Raw genomic sequence first — 23,264 nt, 5'->3', positions numbered from 1 at the left:
GCTTGCAGCTCATCTTGCTTTGAGCAATCATCTGCTCCACGTGTTTACTGCAGCACTATTCACAATAGGAAAGACATGGAACCAATCCATATGCCCATCAATGATAGACCAGAAAAAGAAAATGTGCTACATACACACCATGGAATACCATGCAGCCATAAAAAGGTATAAGATCAAGTCCTCTGCAGGGACATGAATGAAGCTAGAAGCCATCATCCTCAGCAAACTAACACAGGAACAGAAAATCAAACACTGCATGTTCTCACTCATAAGTGGGAGCTGAACAATGAGAACACATTTTAATACCATTACATCCTCTGAAGATGGTCTCCGTTTCTCTTAACAAGGGATATTTATACTTTGTAATTTTTCTTGCTAAAGGATTGTGGCTTCTCCTGTCTGTGCCAATTTAGGGTACAGGTTGACTACCTCACCTTGAAATTACCCACTTCATGTCCACACGTGATTGGTCCACCTGTGAACCGTTTGTTCACAGATTCTTACCACCTGTGGGTCATTTGAGGGGAGGTGATCTCACATAGTTCTGCACCAGGCAAATCACCAACTGAAAGAATTACTGAAACAATGTGTGTGTCTGGTATTTCAAAGAATAAACAGGGGCCAGTTGAAGGTGATAAAGTCAGTAACATCTTAAGATGATAAGATGTCAGGAACATCTTAGATGACCAGGAATAATCCTGTGGGCCCTAAGACCGTATCACAATATGGACTATGTCAGCAAAAATCTCACCCATCAGACAACAGCAAATTTAACATTTGAGCCAGAGCTCTTGATGTGTGAAAGCACACGACCAGCAGGAGGCAAAAACATTAGGGAGACAAAGGCTTTGCTGCATATCTGTGGGTTTCAGTCTCCAGTGAGACACTCAGAGCCTACATCTCCTCTGTTACAATGCTGCTTTTATTGTACAGCACATTTCTACATATGTTTCATTCTATTTTTTGAATTCTGTACTTCATTGTTCTCTCAGTGTAGTTATGAATCAACATCACACTTTCAATTTCCAAGTATTTACAATACATGAAAGGAAAGCTTATTTTTTATATTCAGACTTTTATGGGTATTTTTGTTGATTCTTCTTTGCAATAAACTTTCTTATCCCCAGAGCACAGATAGTAGCTATATTGGAGTCAAGCTCAATTCATGAATTGATTAAAGAATCACTGACCTCTTCATACTGTTAAATATACTTTTGTAAAATTGTGGTTTCATTATTTTTTATTTGTCCAAACCCATTTCCCATTTTATACGTTTTTACAGCAATTCTGATTTGGTTAAATTTTTAAAATATACTATGCTGTAGAATCCTGACAGTGTCTTTTTACATCTATGATCATGAACACATGGCATTCTCATTAACTCTATGAATGCAGTTAATAGTATTAGTGGATTTCCTAATGTTGAATCTCACTGTCCTCCTGCCATGAAGGATGTCTAGTCATGCTATAATACCCTAATATGTTGATACAAAGGCTTCTCATATTTATAACTTTTACTTTTATATCCATATGTCCTATTTGTCTGTAGTATTCTGTGTGTCTCAATCCAGTTAATGGTCTTATTTATCACCCTTACATATCCTTCCAACATTTTGGGGGGAATGTTTAACTGCTTTATAACTCTTATACAGGTTAAGTGACATTTGTTTATTGTTTACTGAACCTTTTTTTTTTTTTTTTTTGAGATGGAGTCTCTCTCTGTCCCCCAGGCTGAAGTGCAATGACACGATCTCAGCTCACTGCAACCTCTGCCTCCCAGGTTGAAGCTATTCTGTTGCCTCAGTCTCCAGAGTAGCTGGGATTACAGGTGCATGCCACCATGCCCGGCTAATTTTTGTATTTTTAGTAGAGATGGGGTTTCACCACGTTGACCAAGCTGGTCTCAAACTCCTGACCTCATGTGATCTGCCCACCTCGGCCTCCCAAAGTGCTGGGACTACAGGCGTGAGCTACCACACCCGGCCTACTAAACTCCTTTATACTGAAACTTATTTGTGTATGAGAGCTCTCTGTTGATAAATTCTTTGTTATTTCTATTATTTCATTAACATTTACCCCTACTGAGATATTCTAAATGATGGACCACCCAACTGGTACTGTGCTCATAATATTGTTAATCACAGTAAAAGTAGGTATTCTTTTAGAAAATCAAGGCTGAAAGCAAAAACAAAAACAAAACAAAACCACACACACACAAGAAAACAAAATAAAACTTACACTGACCCTCTCCATCCATTAGTGGCATCAACACAGAAATATAACCAAGTGGACCAAATGAGGGAGCCAGATAATCAGACCAAAATTATGTAGAGTAAACACGTATTTCAGAAACACACCAAAGACACTCAGATTGAGAAGCCTGGATAGTCACGTGCAAAGGACTGAAGTAAGACCCTTACGTTGCACAAGACACAAACATCAACACAAAATAAACTGAACACCTAAGTCTAATCCTGAAACCAAAAAAGCTCTCAGGAAAAAACATAGGGTGAGTGTCTACTTTGGGGAAACCTGAATCTGTGAACACAATGCAAAAAGAGAAAATTAGGGAGAATATACCCATTAACAATACAATGGCTTCACCACCTCTTTTTTGTATTTCCCAATGGGACACAGAAATCACTGCTAACAAAAGCAAATGTAAACATGTTTGACAAAGGACAACTTTAAAATTTCTAAACAAGGAGAAAACAATAAACCCAAAGAAAAGGCATCCTACATATTGGGATAAAATTATGGAAAATCATGTATCTGAAAGGAACTGTTATCTAACATACACAAGAAACTAAAGCTACTAAGTGGGCAAAAAGATGAAACAACTAAAACCTGTATTTATCCAAACAATCTGCTACTGGCATAAAAATAGAAAGGCTTCCCAATGGACAGAATGAGGGAGTCCCATATGCCACCCAAATGTATATACAGTGAACACATTTTTCAAAAGAACACAAAAAGACACAATGGGAAAAGGAAAGCCTCTTCGATAAACAATTTTAAGCAAACTGGATAACCACATGAAACAGTGAAATAGGACAAAAATCAATGTAAATTACATTGAAGACCTAAACTCAATCTGGAAACCACTTACTTCTCTTAGGAAACATAGGGTGAGAGTATATTTTAGAAGACTAATCTATGCACACGCGTTGTAAAATGTAAAATATAAAAATAAAAAGAAAAGAAGAAAAATAGAAAGAAAAAAAAAGCCATAGACAATGCCAGGGTGTGACAATCTTTCTCACTTTTTTTTATTTTTGAGATGGAGTTTCACTCCTGTTGCCCAAGATGGAGTGCAATGGTGCGATCTTGGCTCACTGCAACCTCCGCCTCCCAGTTTCTTTTTTTTTTTTTTTTTCCCAGTTTCGAGTAAGTCTCCTGCCTCAGCCTCTCGAGTAGCTGGGATTACACGGATGCGCCACCATGCCTGGCTAATTTTTTGTATTTTTAGTAGAGATAGGGTTTCTTCATGTTGGTCAGGCTGGTCTTGAACTCCCAACCTCAGGTGATCCACCTGCCTCAGCCTACCAAAGTGCTGGCATTATAGGCGTGAGCCACAGCGTGTGGCCTATTCACTGTTTTCAGTTGCACACAAAAGTCACCACTAGCATATAAACATGTGGTACTATGGAAAACATTGGATCTTATGTAGGGAAAAGAAAACAATGAACCAGAAGAGAAGGCATCTCACAGACTGAAAGAAAACTATGGAAAATCCTGTCTTTGAAAGGGGTCATTATAAAATACGTGCAAGAAACTAACACTACCATGTGGGGGGAAAATAAAAACAGAAGCAAAAACAAACACCCAAGCTAAGTTTGGACCAAGGACCTGAATAGACATGTCCGAAAAGTAGACGTGAAACTGACTCACAGGTAAAAGAAAAGTTTCTCAAAAGCTCTAATCCTCATGAGAATGTCAAGGAAAACCACACTGAGATACCACTTCCACCCTCATAGAACGAATGTTACCTAAAACAAAAATAAAAGTTTGAAAAGGAAACAACCGGTATAGACTTGCAGAAGGGGAAACTCTTCTAATACACGATTGGTAGGAATGTCAATTTGTACACACATTAGGAAAAACAGCCAGAAGTTCCTCAAAGTAAAAACGCCATTTCATCTAGCCATCCTGCCATTGGCTATACATTTACAGCCAATGAAATTCCTGTGTGGAAGAGATACCTGCCTTGCCCTGGGTACTGTGGTACTCACAATAGCTAAGACAGGAAATACACCTACCTGTTCATCCATTGATGAAGGGATGAGGAAACTGCAATATACATCCAGAATGGAATATTCTTCAACCATAGAAATGGGTGAAATCTAGTCATTTGCAGCCATGTGGAAAAACCTGGGGGACATTATGTTAAAGGAAATGAGCCAGGCAGAGAAAGGCATATACTGCATAATCTCATGCATGTGGGATCTAAAACACTTCACCTCATAGAAGTAGAAAGTTCGACAGTGGTTACCAGAGGCTGAGGAAAAGAAGGGACCTGGGCAGAGATTGGTAATGGGTACAAAGTTACACTTAGAAAACTGAGATCAATCCTGCCCTTCTCTTCTATAGCAGGGTCTAGGGTTAATATTGTAGTGAATTTTCCAAATAGCTGGAAAGGATTCTGAATATCTTCTCCACAGACAAATAATACCTAGAGGACTTCATAGATGCTAAATATTGTGATTTAATCAATATGCTAGGTGTACCTATATCAAAATGGCCCCTGCATCCTCTAGTTATATACATATACTCTAGGGCAATTTCTTTTCGTTTTTTGTTTTAAACGATGCCAACGATGCTAAAATTCACATGGAACCATGAAACGCCCTGAATTTCGAAAGCAATCCTGGAAATACAAAGTACGTGGGATGCATCACTGTCCTCCATTTGAAATAACATTGAAAAGCTAGTTATCTAAATAGATGACTGGCATTAACCGAGAAATCCAGACCAACTGATAGAATGAGGGAGCTCAATCACAAACCCAAATTCCTAGGTAGTGTACACATTTTGTAAAAGACCACCAAAAGACATGAAAAAGAAGGGGAATCGGTTTAATAAATTGTTTTGAAAATTGGATATCCCTGTGTAAAATAATAAAATAGGACCCCTATTATGTAAAAGGCATAACAATCAACTCAAAATGAATTAGAGACTCATAAACAAAACTTGAAAGAATCAAGCTCCTCCCATGAGAAGACATACGGTGTGGGGATATTTAGGTCAGCAGGGATCTGTGCTTACAGTGTGCCAAAACAAAACAAAAACACAGCGGAAAACTCATGGGTGATGGATTAATTTGGCCATGATTTTTTTCTTCATCAGTCACCTACATCACAGGGAATCAAGAAAACAGACACATGTGGGACTGCATCACCCTCTAGAGTTTGTGCCCAAGCAGATAAAAAAAAAAAATCCATGAGAAAAAAAAAAAAATCCTGCAGTTTACAAGAAAGGTTTCGGCAAACATACATCCGATAAAAGGTTGTCTTCAAAATGTCTAAGCAACTAACACTACTTACTAGCAAAAACACAAAAGAGAAACTAATAACCAAACAAAATGCGGCAAAAGAACCTGAACATACATTTCTGCAAAGAAGACATAACATTGAAAACAAGTTTTAAAACCTTGGATAACATCACAAATCATGAGAAAGATGTAAATCAAAACAACACACATATCATCTCACTATAATTCAAATGGATGTTATCATAGTGATAAAACATATCAAGAGACACAAATTCTGGTGTAAATTTCCAGAGAGGAACTCGTTTGGTAAGAATGTTAATTAGTATACATACTACAAAAACCAGTGGGAGATTCCTCCAAAAATTAAACCTACAACTACCACTTCATCTAACAATTTTACTAGTAAGTATACCTTCGGTGCAAAAGAAATCAGTCCTTGCAAGAGATATCTGCCATCCTATGCGAACTGCAGCACTATTTACAACTGCCAAGATAAAGAATAAACTTACCTGCCCATCCACACATGAAGGGATAAAGTAACTGGTGGATGTCTACAAATAGAATAGTATTCAGCCAGAAAAAGAGAATGAAATTTCATCATTTGGAGCCATACTGTTGAACCTGGAGGACATCATGGTAAATGACCTAAACCAGGCAGAGAAAGAAAAACACTGCCACAGCTCACTCATGTAGAATCCAAGATAAAACGCTTTATTGCATGGATCTAGAGAGCACAATAGTGGTTACCAGAGGTTGGAGGGAAGAGGGGGCACGGACAGAGATCAGAAAACAAAATTACACTTAGGTGAGAGGAATGAATTGTTCCTCTGTTCCACAGCACAGTGACTAGAGGTTAACACAAGATCATAACTTTTTCACAAAATCTGGAAAAAAAGATTCCAAATGTTTTCACCACAAAGCAATTAACAACTGTTTGTGATAATGGCGACTCTTGTAAATGCAAGATTCCCAATGTTTTTTCACCACAAACACTCTATATGTATACAAATGTGCCCTATTTATGGACCTTTACATTGTAAAAAAATTAACAGAAATAAATACATAGTGCTAAAAATCACAGGGAACCACAAAAACAATGAATATCTAAAGGAATCCTGAGAAATACAATCAAAGTGAGAACCCACAATCCTCGATACCAAATTAAACTGCCAACTTGTAATTATGCAGCCGATATACGCTACTTGCATAAAAACAAATACCTAGAAATATGGACAAAACAGGGAGGACAAAAACATGATCAGCACAAATATGGACACAGTCAACTGACTTTGATAAAGAACACTACAACGTGGAAAGCAGAGTCTGCTCAATGAATACCTTTAAGAAAAATTGTATCTGGATTCAGAGGCGAGAAATAGGACCCTTATTTTACACGATGTATGAAAATCAACCTCCTCACCCACAAACCGAAGGCCAAAACAAAATACCATAAACCACAAAATGTTTTTAACTAAAACACAGGTTGAGCATATATTTTGGGTCACCTGAATCTCTGCTAACCTTTGCAAAGAGGAAAAGAAACAAACACCCTGGAAGAAAAACCTCATTGACAATTAAATGCTTTGTTACCGACACATGTTTTCTAATATGGGTGACCACGATTACATGCATGAAACGCAAAAAAAACAAAAACAAAAACAAAAACCATATGGGACTACATCAATCTGAAAAGTTTCTGCATAGCAACGAAAACTACTTTCCAAATAAAAAAGCATCCTATAGATTAGGCAAAAATTTCAGGCAATCATGTAATTCACGAGTTGTTGTCAACTAACGTGTACACAAAAAACACTACAAAGTAGAAAAAAAATCCAATCTAATATTTCACAAAGAACCTGAACAGACAATTCTGCACAGACATAAAATCGAACAACAGATAAGAGATAAGGTCCTCAAAATTAACTATTCATTAGAATACTGTAATTCAAAACCACATGCATATAATCTCACGCTTATTGAATATTCCTAGAAAAAATTTTAAAAATAGGAGGGACTGGAAGTGGTGGCTCACGCCTATAATCCCAGCACTTTGGGAGGCCGAGGCCGGCGGATCACCTTAGGTGAGGAGTTTCAGACCAGCCTGACAAATATCGTGAAACCCCGTCTCTACTAAAAATAAAAATACAAAAATTAGCGGGGCGTGGTGGCGGGCGCCTGTAGTCCCAGTTACACAGGAGGCTGAGAAGAGAATTGTTTGAAACCGGAGGCGGAGGTTGCAGTGAGCCGAGATGGCGCCACTGCACTCCAGCCTGGGATACAGGGCGAGACTCTGTCTCAAAAAAACAAAAACAAAACCCCCAAAAATTGGAATGGGGGTGTGGTTTTGGAGAAAGGGGAATTCATACACTGTATGTGGAAATGAAAATTAGGGTACACACCATGGGAAACAGCTAAATAGCTGGAGACTCCTCCAAGAATTGAAACTACAGCTGTTCCCCGCTCTAGCGTGGTCTCTTTCTAAAGACCCTGAGGCATCAAAAATAACCCTAGACTCCAGCTCAGAGGCCCGTGGGGCTCGGAGGGACCCGGGTCCAGCGCTTCACCGCCGGCTCTGGGCCAGGGCGTTCCCATAGGCCGGTCGCGGGTCGCACAGGGTCACAGCGTTCCCGGCCGGGGTGCGGACGCTGCAGCGGCCAGGATCCCACAACCGCCCCCGCGCTGACGACTCGGGCCCAGATGCCCACGAAGAAGTCAGGGCCCGAAAGCAGGGAGCGGCCGGGAAGGAGCAGGGAGACCCAGAGGGTTCCCAGTGGGGTTCATCCCCCGTCACTTACCGCCGAGATCTGCCTGTTCCTCCACCAACACCTGCCTGTTCCTCCACCAACACACGGAAACCACCGCAGCTTCTGCGAGGCTCGCTCTGACCACGCCGCCGCTGGTGCCCGGGCCTCGCACGAAGCGCAGTCTCGGCTTCCGTAGGGGCCTGCACGCTGGCAGCGTCCCTCGTGCCAGGCTGAAGCACCGCCCCCTCTTAAAGGGGCCGCGGCTGGGACTGGCCAGAAGCTGCTTCGGTTTACACAGGCTGAACCTCTGCCCAGCCCCAGGGGTGGACGAAAGGCCCCCAGTCTCTCATCCTCCCGGGGTCTAGGGCCCTAGAGGTCGCAGGAGCCATTCCTGTGACCCCAGCCCCTAGATCGGCTCCCTTTGCCTGGGGAGCGCCCGGGACCTGCCCCTGCCCTCCTCTGGACCTCAGCTTCACCGTCCGCAAAGGAAGCGGCCTGGCTGGAGCTCTGGGGTCCCTCAAGCTCGGCGCCTCGGGATCCAGGGTGGTCTCCCCTGCCCCTCTGCAGAGGGGGCCCAAGAACCACGGAAAGCTGGGGGTTGGAGGGACAGTCCTGAGGGCAGCAGGGCCTCCTTGGCCTCACTGTCGGCGTTCGTCCTGTGGGAGCCCTGGGGCCTCGCTAGGTCCCAGACACCTGCGGCCTCACCAGGGCTGCCTGGGTCACCGAGCTCCCCAGGAGGCAGGCAGGGGCCCTGGGGTCCAGCGCTGCCCCGACCTCAACTCCATTCTGCGTCAGCACTCGCGAGGGGGTCCTGCGGACTGGACCCAGACCTACCCATTCCCAGGGAGAGGGACCCGCATCCGTCTCTGTGACACCCACGGAAGGGGCCGTGCTGACCTCTCCCGGGGATCTGGGGGCAGGTGGGGGAATCCCGACCACCTCTTGAAGCTCGCTGAGCCTCCCACCCCAGAGGGCGCGCAGGAACAAAGGAAAGGACGGAGAGCCCACATATTTTCAAACTTCCATTTCCATTTTTTCTTTTTTTTTCCCCCTCCAGAATGAAAGACGTGTGTAGCTTCGTCGCCTGCACATCATCCATTCCTCAGGGTCGCAGTGCGGATCCAGCCCGCCGGTTGCCTCTAGGGTTCTGGGCGCCTGGCGGTCCGCATACAGCCCCGGGCCTGCTCAGGTGAGGTCTGCGGCCGCCACAGCGCTGAGGTCCAGCCTGGCCGGGGCGCACGGGCCGCTGGGGCGCTGGCTGCGAGGCTCCGGGGAGGTGGAGCGGGAGGTTGTCCCAGGCCCTGGCTGCAGAACTCTTGATGTCGTGCCTGGCACCCTCCATCCACCGCCTCGGAGCAGCGCTCCAGAGCCCCAGCTGGGGCAAGAAGTCGATCACTTCGTTCTTCATTCGTTGGAAAAATTGAAAAGCACATTATAATCCCTGGAACGACTACATCAGAGATAGAGCAAAAAATTAAAATAGGATTGTAAATGCCACATTGAAATAAGTTTATTTAAAAAATGATAGTCAATGGAAAAACAGGATCAGAAGACAGGAGAGAGAGAGATAACAAATAAGTTATCTGACTGAAACAATTAGAAGCTAACAGTAAGACATATTGGACATCTGAAAATATGTGAAAATTTAACAACCCACCTCTAAATCATTGGATCAAAAAAAAAAATCACAAGATAAATTGGAAAATATTTTGAGCTGCACTCTGGTCTGGGTAACAGACTGAGACCCGGTTTCTAAGAAAACAAAACAAAACAAACTTCAAAAAGCTATAAAATTAAATGCCAACTTTCCCCTTTACCCAAACTCTCCATGGCTCTCCTTTGCCCTCAGAGTCAAACCCATGCTTCTCACTGTAGGCTCCAGGACCTAGGTGGCCTGAGCAGTGCACACCCTATCACCATCTCCTCCTCTCATGCTGTCCAGTCACACAGACTCTTTGTGCTTCCAAATGCCAAACCTTTGCCGCTGTAGTTCCCCCTCCCAGGACCAGTCTTGCCCTAGACCCTCCCATTCCTGCCTCTTCCTGGCTTGGCTGCCTCTTTCTGGTGCTTCAGGTCTCAGCTCAAATGTCACCTCTTCAGAGAAGACTTCCTTGAAATCTCTGCCTAACACAGCCTGTATGAAGGTCAACACTTTTCTCTTTTTAGACTTAGGTTTTGACATAAAGAAGTTTCATAAAAATGACTTGGGCAGCTATCATCTATTTAAAATGTCTGACTTTGTTGAAATAATTTGGGCTTTCCTGTTACTTTGAGTTTTGATAAAACAACTGTAAAGCCATCTGCCTTTTTTAAAAAAAATTGAGATTGATGTATATTTCTTTTTTTTTTTTTCTTTTTTTTTACAGATGGGGTCTCATTCTGTCTCCCAGGCTGGAACACAGTTGCTCATAGCTCATTGCAGCCTCAAATTACCTTGCCTTTGTAACAGTAGGTCCTCAGTCACCTTTGTCATCTATGGATGCTGGTTTACTTAAGCTTTCTAATTATTTGGAGGTCAGCTTAGCTCAGTGGTTAGCACAAGTTGCTAATAAATGCTCAAGTATGAGGGTGCCAAAGAAAGGGGTAGGAAAGTGCAAGACTCTTAGCTTCAAATGCCCAGTCCCCGACTCATCTGCTCAGGCCCCTACCTAGCCTCTGCATCTAAGCCAAACTACATGCCTTCTCCCCTTAGAAGCCCTCTTGGATTTCTCCTGTCCTGTCTTCCCTGCTCTATCCTTGGGTCAGTGGATCCACCTATCTGCCTCTGTGCTGGGCAGATGCCACAGCTCTCTGTTTTCTGGCTGGACAAGGCAAGGGGGCAGGTGTGTGTGTAGAAGATGCCTCCCTAAACCTTGGCCTTTGCCTCATGCCTGGCACATTCAACCTTTGCTGACACCTCCCCAGAAATGCCAACCTCACCAACATCTGTAGAATGGGCTGCCAGGGTCTGTCTGGAGCTTGGGTGGGATTTTTCACCTGACTAAAATACACACACACACCCTGGGCTTCCAGGTCTGCATTCCTTGACTGGTTTTTCACACCTGAGTCCAAGACAGGTCAATGGTGAGTGGCTGGATTTGCAAGCATGTGTATTTCTGGGCAGGATATCAGCTGGGGCAGTCTGAGAGGAAGCTGTCAAGGGAAGCTGAAGAGGAGGGAGTCAGTCACATCTCTCTTTACCTGTTACACTCTCTAAATTTTACTGTTCACTCCTAGGCCTGATCTAGAGGGCTGTCTAGTCTAGGGGAGACAAAGCTGGATGTATATACTGCCAGCCCCATTGGGTCAGAACTACAGGGGAAGAATGGGGACTGTGGGATTCCAGAGGAATGACAGGGAGGGCTTCTTGGAGGAATGTTTTTTTTTTGAGCTGAGTTTTTTTTTTTTTTTTCTCTGTAGCTCAGTCTGAAGTGCAGTGGCACAATCACTGTTCACTGCAGCCTTGACCTTCCATGCTCAATTGATCCTCCTGCTTCAGGGTGGAACTACAGGCACATGCCACCACACACAGCTAATTTTTATATTTTTTGTAGAGATGGGGTTACACCATGTTGTTCAGACTGGCCTCAAACTCCTGGGTTCAAGCAATCCTCCTGTCTTGGCCTCTCAGAGTGCTGGAATTACAGGCATGAACCTCCTCATCTGACCTGAGCTGAGTTCTGAAGTGTCACTAAGAGTTGGCTAGGTGGGGAAGGGAAAAAAGGACTGTCTAGACAGAAATATTTATCAAAGATAGAGAGAAGTAGGCAGGAGCTGATTAGGGCAAGGTGTTTGAATGTCAGGTTGGGTGCAGAAATTTTCTCACAAGGCCAATGTGGAACCATGGAGAATGTGTCAGCAAGGGAGGCCATGATTAGAGCTTGATCTCTCAGGGGCAGAGTCAGGGACAGTTTGGTTCTTTGGTGATGGAATCAGGAGAGTTGCAGTGTCATGGGGGGTCAGGAGAGTTAAGCCCTGCATCAGCTCATCTGCACTTGTCACCTCGCACCAGAGTTGGTGGGGCACCTCCTGATGTTCTGGAGGGTCAAATAAGCTGTGAGACCCAGTGACTTACAGTGTGAGGTACAGACCAGCACACAGAGGGTACCACCCCAGCTCTGCTCAGATGGACACAGCCCTGACCTCATCTCCAGCCTCCTGCCATCTACACCCCGGCCCTGATAGTCCCGCTTTCCATGGTAGCCATGAGCTGCATGTTAAAATGATAAATCAACCCCATCCCTTCTCTCCTCAAAACCCTCTCATAACTCATCTTTGCTCTTAGACTAAATCCCAGAGCCTCCTGCATCTCAGAAGGCCCAGTGTGGCCCAGCCTCTGTGGCCTCTCACCCTCCCCACCCACTCCAACCTCACTGCTGTTTCTCTCCCCCTTGGGATCCTTGTACCTGCTGTTCCTTGTGCATGGAATTCACTTCCTGTCTCAGCTCTAGGATCTCAGCCCAGAAAGGCCCCCCAACTTCCTGCCTCTTGGGGGGGGGGGGGTTCCCCTGTCACGTGACCCCTGCACTAGCCATAGTGTCTCTGTAACTAAAATTGAGACAGACTGAGAAGGGGCTTAGTTGAGCCTTCTATGCTCAAGAGACTCAGGCACAAGCTCAGCCCGGTCCCTGCTGTCATGAGACCACAGGCATAGGGGTCATTTGGGGGATGACCTTGGCACTGGGTCGTGTGGGATGGTGTCACCTCCAGCCTCCAGGGACCCATCCTAGCCATGGGAATGTGTCTAATTCCTGTCCAGGATTAAAATTAGCCCTGGAGATTACATTAGCAAGATTTAGCAAGTCAAGCTGGAGCTTAGGGGCTGGAGCCCATGGCCTGGGCTCTGCAGAGCTGTGGCGGCTGAGAGACCCAGCCCAGAGAACATGGAGGTATGTCTGGGGTCACACAGTGGGCCACAAGTACCATCTGAGGTGTCAGATACTTGTGGGCCTGGGACACCTGGATGATGAAGGGTCCTGCCCAGACTGCATGGGCTGGAGTAGTGCCAGAGGTTGGGGTTCTGAGAAGCATCTGTGGCCACTCCCAGAGAATGACCTGAATTTCCTGAGAGTTTGTGGCCAGGCCCTGTGGCAGGCGCTTGGCATTTCATGCCTGCCCTAGAGGTCTGTTACCTGTCCCATTCACAGAACAGCAAATAGAGGCCTAGCAAGCAGCCTCCCATGCTGAGAGCCACCCAAGGGTCATAGAAGAGGCTGAGACCCAAGCACAGGCCCACGTTACCCTGGGGAGGTCACTCATCTGAAGCCTCAGTCATCTGTGACATGGCAGAGGCTAGGAGGTAGAGTGTGTTCACACAGATGGCAGAGCGGAAATGTCCCCTGAAGGTCTTAGGGGCCTGAGGATGGCGTGCCTGCTGTAGAACAGGCAACATGATTTTTTTTTATTGAGGAGCCTTGCATGGGCATGCTGGAGAAAGCCTTGTCCCTGACGTGGCCCAGCAGCCTCCTGCTTCTGAGACCCCCACCAGGGGGATCCACGATCCCTTGAGGTGGGGTCCAGGGTTTTTCCTGAGTCACCAAGTGGACCCCTGGACCTAAACTCTGGTCTGAGGGCTCCAAGCCAGAGTCTTTCCAGGGAATCCCTGTACTCTTGCACTGGAACAGGGTGGAGTTTCTGTCATTCTCTTAAAAAAAAAAAAATAGAAACAATTCACTGGTGGTTGGGGGAAATTGGAAGATTCATGTAATCAAAAAGAGTTAAAAGAGACTGGGTGCAGTGGCTCATGCCTGTAATCCCAGCACTTTGGGAGGCTGAGGCCGGCTGATCACCTGAGGTTGGGAGTTCAAGACCAGACTGACCAACATGTAGAAACCCCATCTCTGCTAAAAATAGGTAATTAGCCAGGTGTGGTGGTGCTTGCCTGTAGTCCCAACTACTCAGGAGGCTGAGGCAGCATAATTGCTTGAACCTGGGAGGTGGAGGTTGCAGCGAGCTAAGGTTGTGCCATTGAACTCCTGGGGTTCAGCTGGAGTTCAATAGCGAGACTCCATCTCAAAAAAAAAAAATTGGAAAAGTTGTTGGGAATATAATCCACACAAAAATATCCTCAATCACATTAGCATGGTCAACATGCCAATTCAAGAAATTTAGAGTACCTTTGTGAGGTACTATGCAGGACAATGATCACCAAGACACAGTTATCAGATTCTCCAAGGTCAATATGAAAGAAAAAGCCTTAACAAGAGTTAGAGGAAAGGGTCAGGTCACTTACAAAGGGAACTCTATTAGGCTAACAGTAGACCTATCAGCAGAAACCTTACAATCCTTAAAATCTTGGGAGCCTATTTTCAGCATCCTTAAAGAAAATAAATTCCAACCAGTAATTTAATATCCTGCCAAACTAAGCTTCATAAACAAAGAAGTAATAAAATCCTTTCCTGGAAAGCAAATGCTGAGAGAATTTGTTACCATTACACTAGCCTTACAAGAGGTTCTTTAGGGAAATGAAAAATGAAACCTGCTAACATAAAAGCACGTTTACATACATAGCCCAAAGACCCTATAAAGCAGCTACACAGTTGAATCTACAAAACAACCAGCTAACAAAACAATGATGAGATACAAATATCACACATCGATATTAACCTTGAATGTAAATGATCAAAACACCCCGCTTAAGAGGGACAGAGTGGTAAGCTGGAAGACTCAACCATATACTGTCTTCAAGAGACCTATCTAATATGTAATGCCATCCATGGGATGAAAGGAAAGGGTTGGAGAAATCTCTCATACAAATGAAAAACAAAAAGACCAGAGGTTGCCATTGCTATGTCATATAAAACAGACTTTAAACCAACAACAGTAAAAAAAAAAAAAAAAGGAAAAAAGGATTACATAATGATAAAGCATTTAGTTCAACAAGAAGACTTAAAAATCCTAAATATATAGGCACCCAACATTAGGACACTCTGATTCATTAAACTAATACTTCTAAACTTGCAAAAAGACTTATACAGCCACACAATAATAGTGGGGGATTTGAATATCCCACAGACTGCTTTAGACAGACTGTTGTGATGAAAACTAACAAAGAAATTCTGGACTTAAACTTGACACTTGACCAATTTGACCTAATAGAGTCTTGTTATTTTATCTAACTTACCATTCTGTCCATTTTAGGTGGGGTTGTTTAGACCATTTACATTCAAGGTTAATATTGATATGTGAGATTTTTATCCTGTCATTATTTTGTTAGCTGGTTGTTTTGTAGAGTCAACTATGTAGTTGTTTTATAGAGTCTTTGGGCTGTGTACCTAAGTGTGTTTTTATGTTAGTAGTACTCCACCCAATAAACACATAATATTACACATGCATATTCTTTTTATCTGCATATAGAACACACCATAAGATTGGCTACGTGCTTGGCCATAAAGCAACTCACGATAAATTCAAAAAAGTTGAAATTAGACCATACTCTCAGACTACAGTGCAATAAAAACATAATTTAACACCAAGAATATTGCTCAAAACCACAGTTATATGGAAATTAAACAACTTGATCCTGAATGACTTTTGCATCAACAATAAAATTAAGGCAAAAATAAAAAATTCTTTCAAATTAATGAAAACAGAGACAAATCATGCCAAAATTTCTGGGATACAGCAAAAGTAGTATTAAGAAGAAAAGATAAACTTTGCTAAATGCCCACATCAAGAGAATAGAAAGATCATAAATTAACAGCCTAACATTACACCAAAGGAACTAGATTGACAAGAACAAATTAACCTTGATGCTAATAGAAGAAAATAGATAAAATCAGAGCAGAACTGAATGAAATTGAGATACAAGAATTTATACAAAGCATCAAAAATCAAAAGTTTGTTCTTGGAAAATATGAACACAATTGATAGACTGCTAGCTATATTAACAAAGTAACAAAAGGAAAGACCAAAATAAGCACAATCAGAAATGGCAAAGGTGACATTACTACTGATTCCACAGAAAGACAAAAGATCTTCAGAGACTATTATGAACACCTCTATGCATACAAACCAGAAATTCTAGAGGAAATGGACAAATTCTTGAAAACATACAACCTCCCAAGAGTGAATTAGGAAGAAGTTGAAACCCTGAAATGTCCAATCTTGAGTTGCAAATTGAAGCAGTAATAAAAATCTACCAAGCAACAAAAGCCCAGGATCAGATTGATTTATAGCTGGATTCGACCAGATATACAAAGAACAACTGGTACCAATTCTGCTGAAACGATTCCAAAAAATAGAGAAGGGACTCCTCCTTAACTAACCTGTGAAGCCAGTGTCACCCTGATATCAAAACTAGCAAAGACACAAGAAAAAAGAAACCTACAAGTCAATATCCCTGATGAACACATAACAAAAATTCTCAACAAAATACTAGCAAACTTAATCTAGCAGCACATCCAAAAGTTAATTTCTTTTCCTTTCTGGAATCAAGGTTGTTTCAACATATACAAATCAATAAATGTGATTTACCGTATACACAGAATTAAAAACAAAACCCACATGATCACCTCAATAGATGCAAAAAAAAAAAAAAAAAAAAAGCTTTTGATAGAATTCAATGTCTCTTTGTGTTAAAAAAATAAACCCTCAATAAAGTAGGCATCAAAGGAACATACTTCAAAATAATAAGAGCCATCAATGACAAACACACAGCTAACATTATACTGATTGGGAAAAAGCTGGAAGCAGTCCCCTTGAGAAATAGAACAAAAAATGATTCCCATTCTCACCACTTCTATTTGATGTAATACTGGAAGTCCTAGCCAGGGCAATCAGGCAAGAGAAAGAAATAAAAGTCATCCAAAGAGAAAAAGAAAAAGTCAAACTATTTCTTTTAACTGATGATATAATTCTATACCTAAAACCCTAAAGACTCCACCAAAAGGCTTCTAGAAGTAATAAACAACTTCATTAACATTTCAGAATAGAAAATCAATGTATGAAAATCAGTACCATTTGTATACATCAATAATGTTAGAGCTGAAAGCCTAATAAGGAATGCAATCCCATTAACAATAGCCACAAAAAGAATAAATCCCTAGGAATATATGTAACCAAGGAGGTGAAAGATCTCTACAAGGAGAGCTACAAAACACTGCTGAAAGAAATCGTAGATGACAAACAAATGAAAAAAAATTCCATGCACATGGATTGAAAGAATCAAAATTATTAAAATAGCCGTACTGCACAAAGTGATCTACAAATCCTATCCTATCAAATTACCAATGCTATTTTTCACAGAATTAGAAAACACTGTTTTAAAGATTATATTGAACCAAAAAAGATCCCCAAGAGCCAAAGCAAACCTAAGTAAAAAGAGCCAAACCAGAGTCATCACATTATCCAACTTCAAACTACGCCACAAGGTTACTGTAGTAGCCAAAACAGCAAGCTACTGGTATAAAAACAGATACATAGGCCAATGGAACAGAATAGAGAACACCGAAATAAAGCCACATACTCACAAATATCTAATCTTCAACAAGTTAAGAAAAATTTGCAACATCAGTCTTGGCAAATAATTTATGAATAAGTACTCAAAAGCAATTGCTACACAAAACCAAAAATTGACAAGTGGGACTTAATTAAACTAAAGAGCTTCCATATAGGAAAAGAAATTATCAATTGAGTAAATAGAAAACCTACAGAATGGGAGAAAATATTTGCAAACTATGCATTCAATAAAGACCCAATATCCAGAATCTATAGGGAACCTAAACAATTTAACAAGCAAAAACCAAATAGCCCTATTTAAAAATGGGCAAAAAACATGCAGAGACACTTCTCAAAAGAAGAAAAAAGACATATAAGTAGCCGAAAAACATATGAAAAACTGCTCATTATCAGAAAAATGCAGAGAAAAACTATAATGCGATACCATGTCATACCAGTGTGAATGACTTTTGTTAAAAAGTCCAAAAATAACAGATGTTGGTGGGGCTGCAGAGAAAAGGAAATACATACACTGTTGGTGGGAGTGCAAGTGAAGAAGGCTACTATGCAGGGCAGTTTGGAGATTTTTCAAACTACTGAGTTGAACTATTATTTAACCTAGCAGTTCCATTACTGGGTCTATACCCAAAGGAAAATAAATCTTTCTATCTGTACCCACATGCACCCTTATGCTCATTGCAACACTGTGTACAAAAGCAAAGACATGTAGTCAATCCAGGCACCCACCAATGGTGAATTAGATAAAGAAGTGTGGTACATATACACCATGGAATACTATGCAGCCATAAAAAAGAATGAAATCATGTCCTTTGCAGCATCGTAGATGCAACTGGAGGCCATTATCCCAAGTGAACTAATGCAGAAACAGAAAACCAAATACCACGTTTATTCATTTATAAATAGAAACTAAACTTTGCATACACATGGACAGAAAGATGGGAACAATAGACACTGGGAAATACAGCATGGGGGAGAGAGGGGGTTAAGGGTTGAAGAGCTACCTATTGTGTACTGTGTTCATTGCCTGGGTGATAGGTTCAATTATACTCAAACTTCAGCATCATACAATATGCCTTTGTAACACACTTGCCCATGTACCCTCTGAATCTAAAATTGAAATTATAAATGAAAGAAATGGATATGAGAACTTTCATGAAGGGTTGGCCTGCCCCTTCACACCTGTGGGTATATCTTGTCAGGTGGGACAAGAGACTGAGAAAAGAAATAAGACACAGAGACAGAGTATAGAGAAACAACAGTGGGCCCAGGAGACCGATACTCAGCATACCAAGGACCTGCACTGGCACCGTTCTCTGAGCTCCCTCAGTTTTTATTGATTATTATTTGCACTATCTCAGCAAGAGGAATGTGGTAGGAGAGCAGGGTGATAATAGGGGGAAAGTCAGCAAAACAACATGTGAGCAAAAGAATCTATGTCATAATTAAGTTCAAGGGGAGGTACTATGCCTGGATGTACATGTAGGCCAGATTTATATTTTTCTCCACCCAAACATCTCAGACGAGTAAGAATAACAAGACAGCACTGCTGCCAACATGTCTCGCCTCCCGGCATAGGGCGGTTTTTCTCCCATCTCAGAACTGAACAAATGTACAATCGTGTTTTATAGCGAGACATTCAGTTCCCAGGGGCAGGCGGGAGACAGTGGCCTTCCTCTACCCCAACTGCAAGAGGCTTTCCTCTTTAACTAATCCACCTCAGCACAGACCCTTTATGGATGCTGGGTTGGGGGATGGTCAGGTCTTTCTCATCCCACGAGGCCATATTTCAGACTATCACATGGGGAGAAACCTTGGACAATACCCGGCTTTCCAAGGCAGAGGTCCCTGCAGCTTTTCGCAGTGCATTGTGCCCCTGGTTTATTGAGACTAGAGAATGGCGATGACTTTCACCAAGCACACTACTTGTAAACATTTTGTTAACAAGGTATGTCCTGCACAGCCCTAGATCCCTTAAACCTTGATTCCATACAACATATGTTTTTGTGAGCTCAAAGTTGGGGCAAAGTGGCTGGGGCAAAGTTACAAATTAACAGCATCTCAGCAAAGCAATTGTTCAAGGAACAGGTCAAAATGGAATTTCTTATGTCTTTCCTTTCTACACAGACACAGTAACAGTCTGATCTCTTCTTCTCCCTTCATTTCATATTTGTGTTTCTGTCTGGTTTGGCAGATAAGCTTGAAACTCAGGAGGCACATTTGGAAACCTTAACTTACCATATTATACTACTGTTCTCTTTCTGCATTCATCTACTTAGGATAATGGCCTTCAGCTGCATCCATGTCACTGCAAATGACATGATTTTATTATTTTTTTAGGGCTGCGTGGTATTCCATGGTGTCTATGTACCATAAATTCTTTATCTAATCCCCATAATACTTTTATCCACCTAATGCTTGGGATGGCCGGCAATAGACATTCCAAGTGTTTCCCCAGGGTTGCCCCACTAGTTTTTAGTGAATAATTGTTGAGAGATTGAACTTAACACCCACTGCCAGTTGCTCTTAAACAGTTGTATTGATGAGATTATGCTAACTTTTGAAGACTTGTCATTGTTACAGCAACACCTTGATGCCTTATGCAATCTTCTTCAATCCAGAGCATGGGCAACGAACCCACAAAACATGCAAGGCCCCGAACTTTCTGTAAAGGTCTTGGGGGTCACTTCATTGGGCAAAACATGCCTTATCTCAGGTACAGTCATTGACAAAATACAATTTTCTGTGCCTAGAACAGTTAAATTGTTACAAAGTTTCCTAGGTCTTTTAATGACACTGACAGGCTTTTATTCCACATTTAGCTCAATGTTTGTGTCCACTATTCTCACTAGTAAAGAAGGGGTCTTGTTGGTGCTGGGATAAAGAACAAGAGGAAGTGTTGGGAAGGTTAAATACACATGGTTCAGGAACAAGCCTGAGGTGCCCCCCTTAGCAGGATACCAATGTCTTTAGATGTGACCATAAGCCCTGAGAGGACAAGTTGGGCCCTCTGACAAGTCCAGCCTGGGAGAATAGAATTCCTCTAGAATTTTGGCCACAATATTGGAAGGGTGCTGAAACCTGCTGTTCCCCACCTGAACAACAGGTGCTGGGAGTATATAAGTCCTTGCAGCAAGCTGAAGCCACAACTGCTGCTTTGCTGGTAACAGTGAGAACAGGTCTCCCTAACAAGGGTGGAATAGAAGGCTTGTTTGTCAGGCCTCCCTCAACTATTGCCCAGGCCTCCACTTTACAAAAGTGGCTTGTATATCTGAAACGCTGTAGTGCCCTCTCCATAAGTCCCTTGGGAGATGAACTGCATGCCACATTAGAGCCAGTACAGTATGACACCAATGCTTCCCCCATTGTGGAGCCCCAACAGGAGATGTCTCCAATGGTACATGAAGACACAGACCCTATTCCTGAAAATGTTGGTACTCAGATTGGTCAAGCCAAAGTAACCTGTGTGTATGGACAACAGTAGCTGTCAACTAGCAGATACCATATGATTTGAGACAAGAACACAGCAAAGTAGTCACTAGACAGATCTCTGAGCTGCATGGTTGGTTTGTACTTATGAGCTATCACCTGTAGTTTTCTGTACAGACCATTGGGCAGTATTTAAGGGTCTTACAACTTGGCTCATCCAGTGGACCCAGGATGACTGGCATGTGCTGAGAAAAACCCTGTCGGGGGCTGCCATAGGGAAAGACATTTGAAAAAGGAAACAGGAACCCACTGTGAGTCTAATTGTATATCATGTTTCAGTACACTGGTCAGATTTGCCCCCGATAATATAAAAGTTGATACTCTAGCAAAAATTGGAACACTAGATCCCTCGAAATCCTCTGAACTAGTTGATTAGGTGTGTAGACATAGTGAGTATTACAGTGCATAGTAAGTATTAAGTGGCCTGGCAAGTAGCAGGGGGAACAGGATTGCCTCTGTTTATGCAGATTCAGTGGTAACAGTAACAAACTGTTTCGTTTGCTACTGCTGTGCCCTTGCTGTATCCCACATACATTGGGACAAGTACATAAGACAAAAGACAGCCACCTTTGTGACAGACTGGCAGAGAGATACATTGAACCCCTGCCAGTAAGCTTGAGACAAAAGTATGTGCTAACATGTGGATACTGCCATGGGATTGTTGCAGGCCTTCTCTTGCAAAAAGGAAAATCAAACAGCCACTGTGAAGGATTTGGAGCAACTCCGTGTCACGTATGGATATCCTTGATGTATTGATAGCGACAAAGGCATATATTCCACTGGGCACGATGTCCAAGATTGGGTGCGTAAAAATGACAGAGATTGAAGATTTCACTTACCCAATCCCCAAGGGGCACAGTTAACTGAAAAGAAAAATGACATTTTAAAGGCACAGCTGTGAGCAATTTGCAATACAATACCTTGCATGCAGGGGTAAAGATTTTGCCTCAGGCCATTTGAAACATTAATTCAATTGAAATAAATACAAGGCTAACACCATACCAGCAATTTCTATTAGGGTCTGGGACAAAACACTCCACAGGCCAATAACTGGAAAATGGCCTTTTTCAAAGAGAATTCTGGGTAGCTGTTTCACAGGGTCTTTTGCCACACCTGTAACCTTAAAGATAATATCAACACTTTTATCACTTAGGCAACATGTTTGGCATGAGCCCCTAGCCCATAGTGTTCAGGCCGCCTATGTTCTAATCAACAAAGATGAACCTAGATGGGAAAAAATGTCCCATTAAGTATCTTCTAAACCTGTTTAAAGTTTTTGTTCCTGCTGCTTATCTGCTTTATGAAAGAAGAAATGAAACTTTTCCTATGGTGGGCTATTCTGCCATCTCCTTCTCCCAGTGGCTTTCTTCTTGGTTTAGATCTGGGGGTTCATGGTAGCAAAAGCTGTAATTAATTCTTGATCTTGTACTTGTCATAGGTATCACTTCTTCTTGTTTGTGCTGCTGTTGTGGTCTTTTCTTGCAATTGGCAAATAAATTTGCAAAATATGTGGCACTGGATGACTCCCTCTGAAAGCTCAGAGACCATCACAGAAGAGGTGAGCACATGGGATTTTAAGAGCCAGATTAGAGGGGTGGAATGTGAGAACGAGAGTGATTTTATTACAAATGCTGATCTTCAGTGACAAATGTAACTTCAGACTAACCCCAAGTCTGAGGAGGCCTGCACATATCTAGTTGATGTATTACTCTTTATGTAGGAACACTGATTGGCTGTAATTTTCCTCCAAAACAACACTTGATGCTGTTGTAGGAATCACAGGCTGTGATGTGTGTGGACACCTACACATTCTTTCCAAAGCATGCACACTTTTTCCCCAAAGTAGAAGCCCTGAATCTGGGGGGTTCTTTTGCAGAGATCTACCTGTCTTGCAGTTACCCAAGACCATGCTTCCTTCTGTAAGCTCCTCCAATAAACCATCCTATATTGAACAACCAGATTTGTCTGCCTCCTTTTTTGGTTTATTGGCTCCTTGGGCATGTGGGGGTTGCTTTGCCTATATATGACCCTTCCATGGACATTTAGGACTTTATTTATATAAAAATGTTAGTAAGTCAATATATAGTGACAGAAATGAAATAGAT

General features: G+C 42.4%; 1 protein-coding gene, 1 long non-coding RNA gene and 1 pseudogene across 20 annotated transcripts in view; 1 reads left to right on the top strand and 2 right to left on the bottom strand.

Moving 5' to 3' along the window:
• The window catches only part of LOC139358657 (acyl-coenzyme A synthetase ACSM3, mitochondrial-like), a 145,026-nt gene extending 136,562 nt beyond the window's left edge, over positions 1-8,464 (bottom strand). For 5 of the 19 annotated variants that reach the window (XM_071079971.1, XM_071079966.1, XM_071079968.1 and 2 more), the window contains exons 1-2: positions 8,287-8,445; positions 4,260-4,371 (exon numbers count right to left, since the gene is read on the bottom strand). Coding sequence is in view for 1 of the 19 variants with exons in the window: in XM_071079965.1 (XP_070936066.1) it covers positions 4,260-4,371; positions 6,001-6,016 (128 nt within the window). In the remaining 18 variants the exon portion in view is untranslated. Of the gene's footprint in view, positions 1-4,259; positions 4,372-6,000; positions 6,137-8,286 lie in introns of all 19 variants that reach the window. The other 14 variants (XR_011613856.1, XR_011613860.1, XR_011613861.1 and 11 more) reach the window with 8 other exon arrangements.
• Positions 8,465-8,504: 40 nt separating this feature from the next.
• LOC139358658 (uncharacterized) lies at positions 8,505-15,412 on the top strand. The gene is made up of 3 exons (XR_011613863.1): positions 8,505-8,778; positions 9,293-9,424; positions 10,602-15,412. It is a non-coding gene; the product is annotated as an uncharacterized lncRNA (long non-coding RNA).
• Positions 15,413-18,990: 3,578 nt separating this feature from the next.
• On the bottom strand, positions 18,991-20,265 carry LOC139358938 (uncharacterized; annotated as a pseudogene).
• Between the last annotated feature and the right edge of the window lie 2,999 nt (positions 20,266-23,264).

Source organism: Macaca nemestrina, chromosome 15 (assembly GCF_043159975.1).
Source record: "Macaca nemestrina isolate mMacNem1 chromosome 15, mMacNem.hap1, whole genome shotgun sequence".
In the NCBI taxonomy this organism is placed as follows: domain Eukaryota; kingdom Metazoa; phylum Chordata; class Mammalia; order Primates; family Cercopithecidae; genus Macaca; species Macaca nemestrina.
The sequence above is the reverse complement of the archived record's forward strand: the minus strand, read 5'-3'. Positions and strand labels throughout refer to the sequence as shown.